Source organism: Rhinoraja longicauda, chromosome 22 (assembly GCF_053455715.1).
Source record: "Rhinoraja longicauda isolate Sanriku21f chromosome 22, sRhiLon1.1, whole genome shotgun sequence".
Lineage (NCBI taxonomy): Eukaryota > Metazoa > Chordata > Chondrichthyes > Rajiformes > Arhynchobatidae > Rhinoraja > Rhinoraja longicauda.
Window position 1 is genome coordinate 9,576,851 of NC_135974.1, and position 13,041 is coordinate 9,589,891.

Genomic DNA, 13,041 nt, shown 5'->3' on the forward strand with positions numbered 1-13,041 from the left:
CGGCGGCCTCCCCCCATGAGACCCCTTCGATCTCAGCGCCCCCCCCGGTGCTCCTCGTTACCAAAGCCGAACCCGTAACATGCAGACTTTGGGATACGCTAAGTATATTCATTCTGCATCATGTGTCCAGCTGACATGCTCCACTGATATTTTTTTTATTTTTTTTAAATTGGAGAATTAAAAATAAATGGTTAACTCCTTCTCCCTAGGGAAACCAGATGACCATAATGTACGTGGCCAAGGATTATCCAGCTCCGGGGCAGCATCACGAGAACCGACTGCAACTGGTGGAGGTTGGAGATCAACTCATTTATTATTTGTTTCAAGTTATGGACTTAGTGCTGTGTAGTGATATGTGTTATCATGGCTGTAAGGGATTCACCTACCAAGCAAATCTGCATTATCCAAAACAAAAAATTGGATTTTAGCAATTATCCTTAATTTCAGGTTTGGAGTTTAAAAAGAAAAGAGAGGCTGAAAGGTTAGTCTTTGGTTCTGCATGTCCTAGCTCAAGAGGGTTTTATTGTCATAAGTTCTGAAACGGAGCGAGTCCATTCTTACTTGCAGCGGCTCAGCACGTGCTGTTGATTGCGCTCCATGCGCTCCACCTCCATGCATTCAGCAATGCATTTGCATGTGAAGCCAAGTACAACTCGCAACTGATCGTCTTGTTTGCATTGTGTAGGAAAGAGCTGCAGATGCTGGTTCAAACCGAAGATAGGCACAAAACGCTGGAGTAACTCAGCGGGACAGACAGCATCTCTGGAGGAAAGGAATAGGTGACGTTCCGGGTTGAGACTCTTCTTCAGACTGAGAGTCCGGTGAAAGGGAAACAAGAGATATAGATGGTACATAGAACAAATGAATGAAAGACATGCAGAAAGCAACGATGATCAGGGAAAGGTGGAGCCCACAATGGTCCATTGTCACCTCCACCTTTCCTTGGACAGTCTTGATTGCTTTGATTGACACGGATGGCCACAAATGTCCCTCTCCCGTAGAGTGTTTAAACAAACTGCATGGGGTCCTTCACAAAGAGTAGCGTTAGAACCACTCGCCAATGCACAATGAGGTGGAGTAAGATGTCGTCCATGAGTTGCGTCCGGCACTAATTTTGCACGTGTTCAGTAGGCTTAGAACTGGAGACAAACTGGTGCCCAGTGTAAATGTGGCCTCTGTGGCCCCTGTACCTGACGAGGAAGAGAGGTGTAGCATTTTAAGATGCAAAGTCAGAGTGAGGGTCAGGTTAGACCCTTTTGTTCTGATCCACAAAGGATTGGATAGCTGTGGAAACATAAAAGGTGGAAAAGACCGCTGTAGAGAAATTGAATTGTGATTTGAGTATTTGACGTTGGAACAAATGTGTTTTTGCCCAGAGTAACTTCAGGCACACACAGACACATAACCCAGTGTCCAGAGAAGAGATGATGATGGTGCTGGCCAGCCTGGAGGGACTGCAGATACGAGTCCTTCACTCCCAATTGGCCAAGAGAGTGACACTGCACAATGTAATCCTCGAGCAAGCTACAAACTCTGGAGATGGAGAAGCTGCCAACAATGTGGAAATCTGCCTCTGTCCAGCTAACTATGTGGGGGATTCATGTCAGGTATGAGTGATTCTTTCTTATTTTTGTTGGTGGGTGTTCACTGAAGTGCCTCTTCCTTGCTGCTGAGGAGTTAATCATTCACGTGTTGGAAACATGAGGTCAGCATAGAGATAAAGGGCGTAAGAAGGCCCTTCTGCCCACCAAGACCCCCGTACACTAGCATTATCCTATGCACACTAGACACAATTTACCAAAGCCTATTCATACCTGTATGTCGTTGGAGAGTGGGAGGAAACCGGGGTGCCCAGAGAAAACCCATGTGGTCACGGGGAGAAGATACAAACTCTGTACAGACAGCACCTCTGGATTGAACCCGGGTCTCTGGCGCTGTAAGGCAGCAACTCTACCACTGCGCCACTGTGCTATCCTCTCGGTTGTGTGGGTAAATTCTTTTAAACCTGGAGTTGTTCTTATTGGAGGTTCAGAAACCTGATGACAGCACAGGTAGAAGGTTGGAGTTTCCCAGAATGGTTTCAGCAGGAAAAGAGATCATTTGGCCAAACGGGTTTGCACCAGCTCTAAGTTAGAACAGCCTGGCTGGTCCCATTCCTGCATCCTCTCCACCTGACCCTGCAAATCCCTTTATTGAATCTATTCCCTCGGCAACCTCTCGCAGTGCATTCCAGAGCCCAAACACATCCCGCAGGAGCCAACTGTTCCTCATTTGTTTTGGTTTAGTTTAGTTTGGTTGAGAGATACAACATGGAAACAGGCCCTTCAGCCCACTGAGTCCACGCCCACCACCGATCACCTGTTCACACTAGTTCTATGTTATTCCACTTTCTCATCCACTCCCTACACAATAGGGGCCATGGTACAGAGGCCAACTAACTACAAACCTGCACGTCTTTGGGATATTGGAGGAAACTAGAACACCCAGAGGAAACGCACACGGTCACAAGGAGAAACACGCAAAGTCCACACAGAGGTTACAATGGAACTCAGATATCTGGCGCTGTGAGGCAGCGGCTCGACCAGCTGCCCCACCGTGGTTATTTTGCCAGTTGCCCATATTCTTTTCCCCTAGTTCTGGCCCACTCTGCCCATGAGTGCATTGATATTTTGGAGAAACCACACTTTTGCTTCACAGTGATTTTTTTTCCGCCCAAAGGTGAGATTTCTTTGTGACATCTTGCCATGGTAAACTTTATTGGGCTTTAGAGAAAGAACAGGGGAGTGAGCCGATTAGTGAGTTCCTGTAAGCTTTATCGCAGGCAGGTTAAGCCAAACAACCTCCTTTTATGCTATTGGATTTTTACCAGATAATGCTGTGTAGTCTCATTGCAATCTTATCAGTCAGTGACTTTGTTCCATCTATTGCAAGTAAATTGCTGATAGCATCAGTGATAATGGCAAGAATGCATTAACTTTCTCAATTGTCCTGAGCCTGATGTTTTTAATTATTGTGTCCTTCGGAGCTGACCATCTGTGGTAACATTCTATGATGTCATATTCATATAGCAAAGAGGCCCTTTGGCCCAGCTCGTCCATGCTGACTAACATGCCCCATCTAAGCTAATTATTTGCCTGGGTTTGACTCATATCCCTCTAAACCATTACTGTCGTAGAGTCTTCCAGCATGGAAACAGGACCTTAGGCCCAACTTGCCCACACCAACACATCTATGCTAGTCCCACCTGCACGCCTTTAACCTGTATCCTTCTAAACCTTTCCTATTCTTGTAGTTTCATTTGGCTGCTTTATCAGTGTAGTTTAGTTTAGAGGTGCAGCCTGGAAACAGGCCCACCGAGTCCACGCCGATCATCGATCACCCCTTCACACTAGATCCATGTTATCCCATTTTCCCACTACTGACACAGTAGGGGTAATTTACAGCGGCCAATTAACCTACAAACCCGCATGTCTTTGGGATGTGGGAGGAAAGCGAGAATGTGCAAACTCCACACAGACAGCACCTGAGGTCAGGTCTCTGGCACTGTGAGGCAGCAACTCTACCAGCTGTGCTATTGTGTTGTACAGGTAAATTCTGTGAAAGAGAGAAAAGCTAAGCATTACAAAGCTTGGGCAGCTTACAACCCAGTGGTATGAACATTGATTTCTCTGCATTCCCTCTCTTGCCCCCTCCCCACACTAGTTGTCCTACTAGTTCCACTGTTCGCATCCTTATATCCCTTTGTTATCACCTCTTCCCCAGCCAACAATGGGCCATTATGGGCTCCACCCTTCCTTGGTCATCTATTGCCGGCCCTGCTTTGTTCCTGCCTTTTCCTACCTCCAGTTTCCTCCCCTATACTTTCAGTCTGAAGAAGGTTCCTGACCCAAAACATCACCCATCCACTTTCTCCAGAGATGCTGCTTGACCCACTGAGTTACTCCAGCACTTTGTGCCTTTCTAAGCATTACAAACGTTGGATATCATTCTCCTTTCTTGGCCCCAACAGGACTGTTCACCAGGTTATTATCGAGATACAAAAGGTCTTTTCCTGGGTAAATGTGTACCCTGCAATTGCAATGGTCGTTCTGACCAGTGCCTGGATGGAACTGGAATATGCGTGGTAAGTACTTGTTTTGCAAATCTATTAAATCATTTGGAATTAAGGCCTTTTCATTTTTTTTTTTAAAGTGCATTGGAGGCTGAGGGAGTGACCTGACAGAAGTGTATCAAATTAAGAGGGGCATAGATTAGAAACTGTCCCCCAGGGTTGGAATATCAAATATTCAAGTGCACAGGTTGGAGGTGAGAAGGGGACAGTTTAAAGGAGATCTGCGAGTTTCTAATTGTAAGCCAAGTGTTTAATTATAAAGACTTTTCTACGCAGAACTGCCAGCATAATACGGAAGGAAGTGCGTGTGAGCGCTGCAAGGCTGGGTTGGTTCGGAACGCCACACTGGAAGCAGCTTCTCAATGTGAACAGTGCCCATGTCCCCTCAGTGTATCTACAAACAAGTATGTATGCCTGGATCCTCAGAAGACCACTGTGGGGAGGGTTGGGGCTGGCGGTCGGAGGACAGGCACGGATCTTTAAAATGAACTTTTTCTTAACCTCTTGGTTCTGAGTATCTATACTGATTTAAACACTGCTCATTATTGCAGCTTTGCAAAGGATTGTGTTCACCGTGGAAATCGTTTCCAGTGCTTCTGTAAGCCAGGGCATGCTGGCTTAAAATGCGAAAGGTCAGTATTTTGTGTGCATGTGAAAGAAATAAAGAGGGAGCACGAAACCATGCAATATTAATATACATCACTCGTCAAGCAATGTCCACCATGACAGGAGGTGAGCCTGATTCTTTAAAACAGCGGCAGTTGTATATCTAAAACTTTCAGCATAAGAAGAAATAGCTTGTCGACCATTTTCTTTTGGAAGAAGGGTCTCGACCCGAAACGTCATCCATTCCTTCTCTCCTGAGATGCTGCCCTGACCTGCTGAGTTACTCCAGCATTTTGTGAATAAATACCTTCGATTTGAACCAGCATCAACAGTTATTTTCTTACATTTTCTTTTTGAGAGTATCTTATGTAGTCATGCATGCAAACTATGGGACAACAAATCTATACAATGGGAGGTTAATTAAGAGTTAGAAATGGAGATTTTTATGCTACGGTAATCTGATATAAGATAGCCCTTTTGAAAATGTGTACTCTGAAGTATGTATGATTTACTTTGAGGACCCTGATCTATATTTAGATCCGAACTTTTAGTCTTTTTAGGTTAATTCCGTTCAGAGATACAGCACGGTAACGGGCCTTTCGGCCTACTAAGTCCACACTGACAAACAATCCCCGAACCCCAGCACGATACCACACACTAGCGACAATTTATCATTTTTACCGAAGACAATTAACCCACAAACCTGTACGTGGTTGGAATGTGGGAGGAAACCAGAGCACCAAGAGAAGGTGCATATGGTCACGGGGAGAATGTACAGGCAGCATCCATAGTCAGGATCGAATCCAAGTCTCTGACGCTGTAAGCAGCTCTGCCACAGCGAATACTTCTCAAGAAAAGACATTTGGACAGGTACATGGATAGGAAATGTTTAGGCTAGTGTAGGAGTAGTGCAGATGAGGCACCTTGGTCAGCATGGGCAAGCTAGGCCGAAGGGCCTGTTTTCATGCTGTGTGACTTTATGACTCTAAACAGCCACTGGTAACAGGTTTCAGAGAGTTGTTGCTTCATAACTACAATGAAGAGAGCATCTTTGCAGATTGACTCTCCAAATCTGTATCTCTGTGCTTTGACTTTATTCAACCCCATTAGCCAATTCAGAAAGTGTCAAATCAGGAAAAGCAGTGACCTATCCTGCATCCTACTAGGACTGATCAATCTGTGAATACATTGCCCATGGCTACAAAAACGCAAGTGGAGTGAATTTGTTCTTTTTTGTTCTAACCATTTCTGCCCTGTTGAAATCTTTTGTCCTTTATTGTGAAGGTGTGCCCCAGGTTACTACGGAAACCCAATGGTCTTGGGAAGCCAGTGTCAGCCATGTAATTGTAATGGCAACACGGACACGAACATGCTGTTCAGCAGTTGTGATTCACTGACAGGAGAGTGTCTGGGATGTATGCACAACACTGCCGGGCCACACTGCGAACACTGTGCTCCAGGTTTCTATGGAAACGCGCTGATCAACAAGAGGTGTTCACGTAAGTTGAGTGTGTCATTAGATTAACATCATATCATCATATCATATATATATACAGCCGGAAACAGGCCTTTTCAGCCCACCAAGTCCGTGCCGCCCAGCGATCCCCGTACATTAACACTATCCTACACCCACTAGGGACCATTTTTACATTTACCCAGCCAATTAACCTACATACCTGTACGTCTTTGGAGTGTGGGGGGAAACCGAAGATCTCGGAGAAAACCCACGCAGGTCACGGGGAGAACGTACAAACTCCTTACAGTGCAGCACCCGTAGTCAGGATCGAACCTGAGTCTCCGGCGCTGCATTCGCTGTAAAGCAGCAACTCTACTGCTGCGCTACCGTGCCGCCCATGTGGAACTCTGTCCAGAAATTAATATTGTTTCGCATTCAACATTTTCTAATATTCATAATATTCATAATATTCATAATATATTCATAATATTCATAATATATTCATAATATTCGTAATATTCATTTCAGAAAGATAATTGGTTCTGGTGCAATTATTTTCTGTGCAAAAAGTCAATTCTCTCCCTTCCCACTTCACCCGGTCTCCACCTAGTCAGAGGCCTGAGCAGAACTCCCAACCCCAGGAAAATGTCATGGTGTGTATGGTGGGCAAATGTCCCACCCTAACTCACTCCTGATGGGCAATCTGCCCAAGGGGAAGGGTCAACTCAAGGACTCTGATCCGGAACAAGACCAACTAATAATGCAAGTAAAATTACAGGATCCCACTGGGAGGTGACTGTTTGTCTTGTGAACTACATGTCTTGTTTGAAAGTGTGTGCGCTGCATATTATGTATATTATAATTTGTATTATATATTTATATGTATGCATATATGTGTGTGTGTGTGTGTATATATAGTTTTATATATGATATATTATGCAGTATAATGGTACAGTGTATAATTATACACAGTGTAATGTGTGTATACACACACATATGTAGATATATATATATGTGTGTGTGTGTACATATATATATAGGTGCGTGTGTGTGTGTATATATACACACACACACACACACACACACACACACACACACACACACACACACACACACCAGACTCTGATGAAGGGTCTTGACCCGAAACGTCACCCATTCCTTCTATCCAGAGATGCTGCCTGTCCCACTGAGTTACTCCAGCATTTTGTATCTATATGTGAGGATCAGTGGGTGCAACTCTCTTGTGCAACTTTCATATTGGGTCATCAATCTGCAGCTTGGCTGGCTGATGGCTTTTCTGGCACGGTTTAAACTTCCAGTCTTAGCTAAACTGAGAAACCTCTCCAAAGTGTTTAAAGAAAGACCTAACATGCTGTCAATTGCACTTTCACTCTTCAGAGACTTTTTGAATATCAAGTTGGTAATGGCATAAATCAAGTCGACAGAAACTAATTTTAAAAGGTTGTCAATGAGTGACAATTCCTTTCATTTTCATGTTGAATTATGTGCTTCCTTTTCAACATAATGTCTTTTGAATGTGGATCAAACGTGGTGCTTCCTGGCCTTTACTCCTCCACCAGCTTCCAAAGTGCATTGTCTGAACATATGTGGGAGACGTTCGGACGGAAAGTGGGGTTCCTGTCAAGTCTGTCCAGCCAGATTCAGGATGGTTGTTGGCATCATTTACGCACAGCTGGGAACAATTTGGCTAAACTAGTTCCTCCTTTTTCTTTCAAAGCCATTCTGTTATATTTTCTGTAATCTTCAGGAATTTGATGGGCTTCTTTTGTGGGATTGAAGTGCATTCCTACCATCAGAATATATTAGACACATATATTGGCAAGGGTATAAGGGATGCACCGTGGTCGAGCTGCTGCCTTACAGCACGAGAGACTTGGGTTCGATCCTGACTATGGGTGCTGTCTGTACGGAGTTTGTACGTTCTCCCTGTGACTGCGTGGGTTTTCCCCGGGTGCGCCCGGTTACCTCCGGTTACCTCCCACATTCCAAAGACATGCAGGTTTGCAGGTTAATTAGCTTCTGTGAATTGTCCCTCGTGTGTAGGATAGAAATCCAGGTGCTCTGGTTTCCACTCACGCTCCAAAGATGCACAAGTTTGTAGGTAAATTGTCCCTAGTGCTTAGAATAGTGCTAATGTACGGTGTGATCACTGGCCAGTGCAGACTCGCGGGGCCAAAGGGCCGGTTTACACACTGTGCCTATTTACTCTTTAGAGCCATTCCCACCAATCATTCAGATTGTTACTGATTTACATTACTCCAAATAAAGTCCAGTCCCTGTTGCTTTTTTTGGCTGTGAGCGGGCTCTTTAGTATGTCCTATTTTTAAATTTCTCTACAAATGCCAGTAAGCAGTCGCATATTCTGCCTCCCTTCCTTGAGAGCATCGGAGGAAGTGAGGTCAGTGAATGAAATGCCTTTCATGTACTGAGGACATTCCAAGATATTTTGCAGTCAATAAATCACTTTTTAAATGCAAATGCTGACTCTTTGTGAAAAGATAGAAGAGCAATTTGCCCTAACAAGTCCAATAAATAATTACTTAATTGCCATCGGTTGGGGTTTATTAAAGGGTCATTCTTGAAAGAAACTCCATTGTAGTTCCTTAACATGTCTTCTATCGATTTGAGCAATCAGGCAGCCCCCATCCAGTCCACAGTGGGTTACGTGCCTAAGTCCTGCTCAGCATTTTCCCACATTTCTCTGCTTCGAGAGGCGGCAGTCACCTACCAAATGAAGCAGGGTTGAGTGAAGTTTAATCCACCATCTTAGATTGCAGTGATCAGTTATGCATGGGCTTGCTTCATATACAGGCACCACGCATTTTACGCATGCTTGATTAATGAGTTTTCAAGAATAATGCGCTTGTCTGATTACTACTGAAGTTTAATTCACATGCTCTTATTTTCAGAATGACGCACTTAAATTTCTGCCTGGCACCGTATGGCAGTGTGGTCGCGCATGGTGCCTGTCATATGTCTGATTTTGCCACAAAATGTTGGAGTAACTCGATGGGTCAGGCAGCATGTCTGGAGAAAAGGATTAGGTGCCGTTTCGGGTCGAGACCCTTCCTTAGACGGCAGACCCTTCCAGTCTGAAGAAGGGTCTCAACCTGGAACGTCAACTCTTTTCTCCAGAGATGCTGCCTGACCCGCTGAGTTACTCCAGCATTTTGCGTCCATCTTCAGTGTAAACTAGCATCTGCATTTCCTTCCTACATCTGTTTGACTTGGGCGCTTTTTGATTTACACGCTGCTTTTCCACTGCGTAACCCCTTTGTGAAACGCAAAGTGCCTGCACTTTGCATTGAAACAAGAGCAGCCTTGCCTATGAATTCTTCCCAAGTTAGCAGTGTGAGACGCTGCCAATGGTGGCAGCAATTTCATGTGCACCGCCTCTGAAATTCATTGGCTGAAGCCAACAGAACAGATTTTGAAGTTCAGTAAAACCCTGTGAATTTCTAAATATTTAAATCTGAGTTCAATGTATGTCACGCGTTGTAATTAACCTTTGTGATATCAACTCGGTAAAACTGGGTGTTGTTTAACTTTGTGACTCCCCAGCTTGCAGTTGTTCACTGTGTGGGACTGAGTCTTGTGATGAGCACACTGGTGAATGTCGATGCAAGCCCGGGGTAACGGGGCCACAGTGTGGCCAGTGTGAGGTAAGCAAAGCTTGGCTCATTCACATAGTCCATCACATAGTCCATCAGGTGGACATCGCTTATTATGGAAGGAGTGGCCCATTCCCTCCAAATCCCTGCATCCCAGTGTTAGTCCTTCTCTGTTGCGCCATTGGCAATTAATCCTCATCGATTGGCATGCTCTGGACCCAGAAATGGCTCAAGGAAAATCTGGGCTTTGGGAGCCATTTCACTACGCGGCGAGTCAAGACAGTAGACAACAGACAATAGGTGCAGGAGGAGGCCATTCGGCCCTTCGAGCCAGCACCGCCATTCAATGTGATCACGGCTGATCATTCTCAATCAGTACCCCGTTCCTGCCTTCTCCCCATACCCCCTGACTCCGTTATCCTTAAGAGGTCTATCTAGCTCTCTCTTGAATGCATTCAGAGAATTGGCCTCCACTGCCTTCTGAGGCAGAGAATTCCATAGATTCACAACTCTCTGACTGAAAACGTTTTTCCTCATCTCAGTTCTATATGGCCTACCCCTTATTCTTAAACTGTGGCCCCTTGTTCTGGACTCCCCCAATATTGGGAACATGTTTCCTGCCTCTAACGAGTTAATCCTCGTGAAACGCCTGGAAACTTGGGCAAAGCCGGGGGTACATCGAGACTTTCTCCCCAATATGCCAAGTGTCTTTCCGACATTAAATATTTGCTAGCTGAAGGCAGGCCTGAGCTGAGGGGGATGGACGCTGGCTGAGGGGTGATTGCAGGAGAACACAATGCAGTTTATGTTGCTGCTTAGTCGTCAGGAGAAACATATTTATAGAGTCTTAGAGCCATATAGCGTGAAAACAGGCCCTGCGGCCCAACTTGCCCACACCAACCAACATGTCCCATCTATACTTGTTCCACCTGCCTGCGTTTGGCCCACATCCCTCAAAACCTGTCCTATCCATGTACCTGTCTAAATGTTTCTTAAGACATGCGATAGTACCTGCCCCAACTACTTCCTCCAGCAGCTCATTCCAAACACTTACCACCCTTTGTCTGAAAAAGTTACCCCACATGTTCCTATTAAACCCCCCCCCCCCCCCACCCCAACATCCAACTCCTAGCTTAAACCTATGTCCTCTGGTTCTCAATTCCCCTAATCTGGGCTCGACACTCTGTGCGTCTACCCGATCTACACTCATGATTTTGTACACCTCTAAAAGATCGCCCCTCGTTCTCCTGTGCTGCAAGGAATAGAGTTCTAGGCTGCCCTACCTCTCCCTGTGCCCTCAAGTCCTGACAACACCCTCGTAAATCTTCTCTGCACCCAGCTGGACAACATCTTTCCTACAACATGATGCCCAGAACTGAACATAATACTCTAAATGCAGCCTCAGCAAGATCTTATATAACTGCTATATTACCTCTCAACTTCTATACTTCGACTGATGAAGGCCAATGTGACAAAAGCTTCTTTGACCACCCTATCAACCTGTGGTGCCACTTTCAACGAACTATGTACCTGCACTCCTAGATCCCTCTGCACTACACTCCCCAGAGCCCTACCTTTCACTGTATAGGGTTAGTCCTGGTTAGTATTCCCAAAATGCAACACCTCACATTTCTCAGTATTAAATTCCTTAGCCCACCTGCCCTACCGATCGACCAAGGTCCTGCTGCAATTTTTGACAACTATCTTCACTATCTACAAAACCACCCACTTTTGTGTCATCTGCAAACTTGCTAATCATGCAATGTACGTCCTCATCCAAATTATTGATATAGATGACAAACAGCAATGGGCCCAGCACCGAACCCTGAGGCACAGGCCTCCAGTCCGAAAGGCAACATTCTACCATCAACCTCTGCTTCCTTCCATGAAGCCAATTTTCTATTCATTCAGCTATCTCTCCTTGGATCCCATGGGATTTAACCTTCCAGAGCAGCCTCCCAGGCGGAATCTTGTCGGATGCCTTGCTGAAATCCATATGCGCAACATGTTCAGGTATCTGGATAGGAAAGGTTTAGAGGATATGGGCCAAACGCAGGCTGACGGGACAAGCTTAGATGGGGCATCTTGGTGGGCACGGATGAATTGGGCTGAAGAGTCTGTGCTGTTCAATGAAGACCAATGGTTGGTTTGTTTGCAACACACTGTGGCGGTGCCCGGGGGCTAGGCCACTCCCTTGGTCATTCCCCTCGGCACTGAGTGGACAGGGGGGATTAGGCCACTCCCTTGGTCATTCCCCTCGGCACTGAGTGGACAGGGGGGGATTAGGCCACTCCCTGGGTCATTCCCCTGGGGACAGACTATTCTGGGGCTACGGGGTTTGCTGGAAAGGGTTATTGTTTTACTCGTGCGGGTGACTGAGTGAGTGAATGTTCAGATACTGTATTAAAGTTATTGTTACTTCTTACCTGGCGTCTGGCCTGATTCCTGTCGCGTCCAGACCCACTACAACACCAGTCATTTTTGCTTCTAAAGCCACTGCTGCCTTCCCATGTATTGTTTCTCTGCAGATTGGATATTATGGATATAGCAGCTGCACTGGTTGCCAGAGCTGTTCCTGTGATGTGGCTTCTCAGGATGAAATCTGTGACTCCCAAAGTGGCCAGTGCCCCTGCTTACCCGGGGTATCCGGTCGCCAGTGCCAGCAGTGTGCCCCCGGGTATTGGCGCTTCAGTCCGAGCGGTTGCCAGAGTAAGTGGTGCAAGCAGAGGCCCAACGTGTTGTCTGTTCATTTATGTTCTTGTCCACTGAAGTGCTGCAAATCAGTCTAGCTTTTTTTTAAACCAGAGTTGAACACAAAGTGCTGTAGTAACACAACGGGTCAGGCAGCATCCCTGGGGGGTATGTAGAGGTGATGTTTCAAGTCGGGACACTTCTCCAGACTAAGTTCCAGCAGCACTTTGTGTTTTACTCATGATTCCAGCATTTACAGCTCCTTGTGTCTCCGGTTTTTTTTAAACTAAGTGTGCTCCTGTTAGAGCTACATTCTCTGCCACAACGGGTACATTTCCCAGTCCTCCCTGCAGTCTACAATCTTGGGTTATAATTCCAAATTGTGCATCATTTTATCTATTTGATTTTTCCTGGCAGTGTTTCAAATTTAACAAGATTAGAGAGGCACTGACAGGTGGGATGCTGAGAGTGTGTTTTCTTTGCTTGGGGAGTCTATGGCGAGGCAAAACAGACTCTGGATCAGTTCCACTTGCTCTCTCTTTTGT

The 13,041-nt window shown here is 45.7% G+C and overlaps 1 protein-coding gene across 2 annotated transcripts in view; it reads left to right on the forward strand.

Moving 5' to 3' along the window:
• The window catches only part of lama5 (laminin, alpha 5), a 277,790-nt gene that overhangs the window by 209,354 nt on the left and 55,395 nt on the right, over positions 1–13,041 (forward strand). For both annotated transcript variants that reach the window (XR_013548716.1, XM_078418700.1), the window contains exons 40-47: positions 210–293; positions 1,377–1,607; positions 4,010–4,123; positions 4,388–4,515; positions 4,663–4,743; positions 6,002–6,216; positions 9,756–9,856; positions 12,334–12,514. Coding sequence is in view for 1 of the 2 variants with exons in the window: in XM_078418700.1 (XP_078274826.1) it covers positions 210–293; positions 1,377–1,607; positions 4,010–4,123; positions 4,388–4,515; positions 4,663–4,743; positions 6,002–6,216; positions 9,756–9,856; positions 12,334–12,514 (1,135 nt within the window). In the remaining variant the exon portion in view is untranslated. The remainder of the gene's footprint in view (positions 1–209; positions 294–1,376; positions 1,608–4,009; positions 4,124–4,387; positions 4,516–4,662; positions 4,744–6,001; positions 6,217–9,755; positions 9,857–12,333; positions 12,515–13,041) is intronic.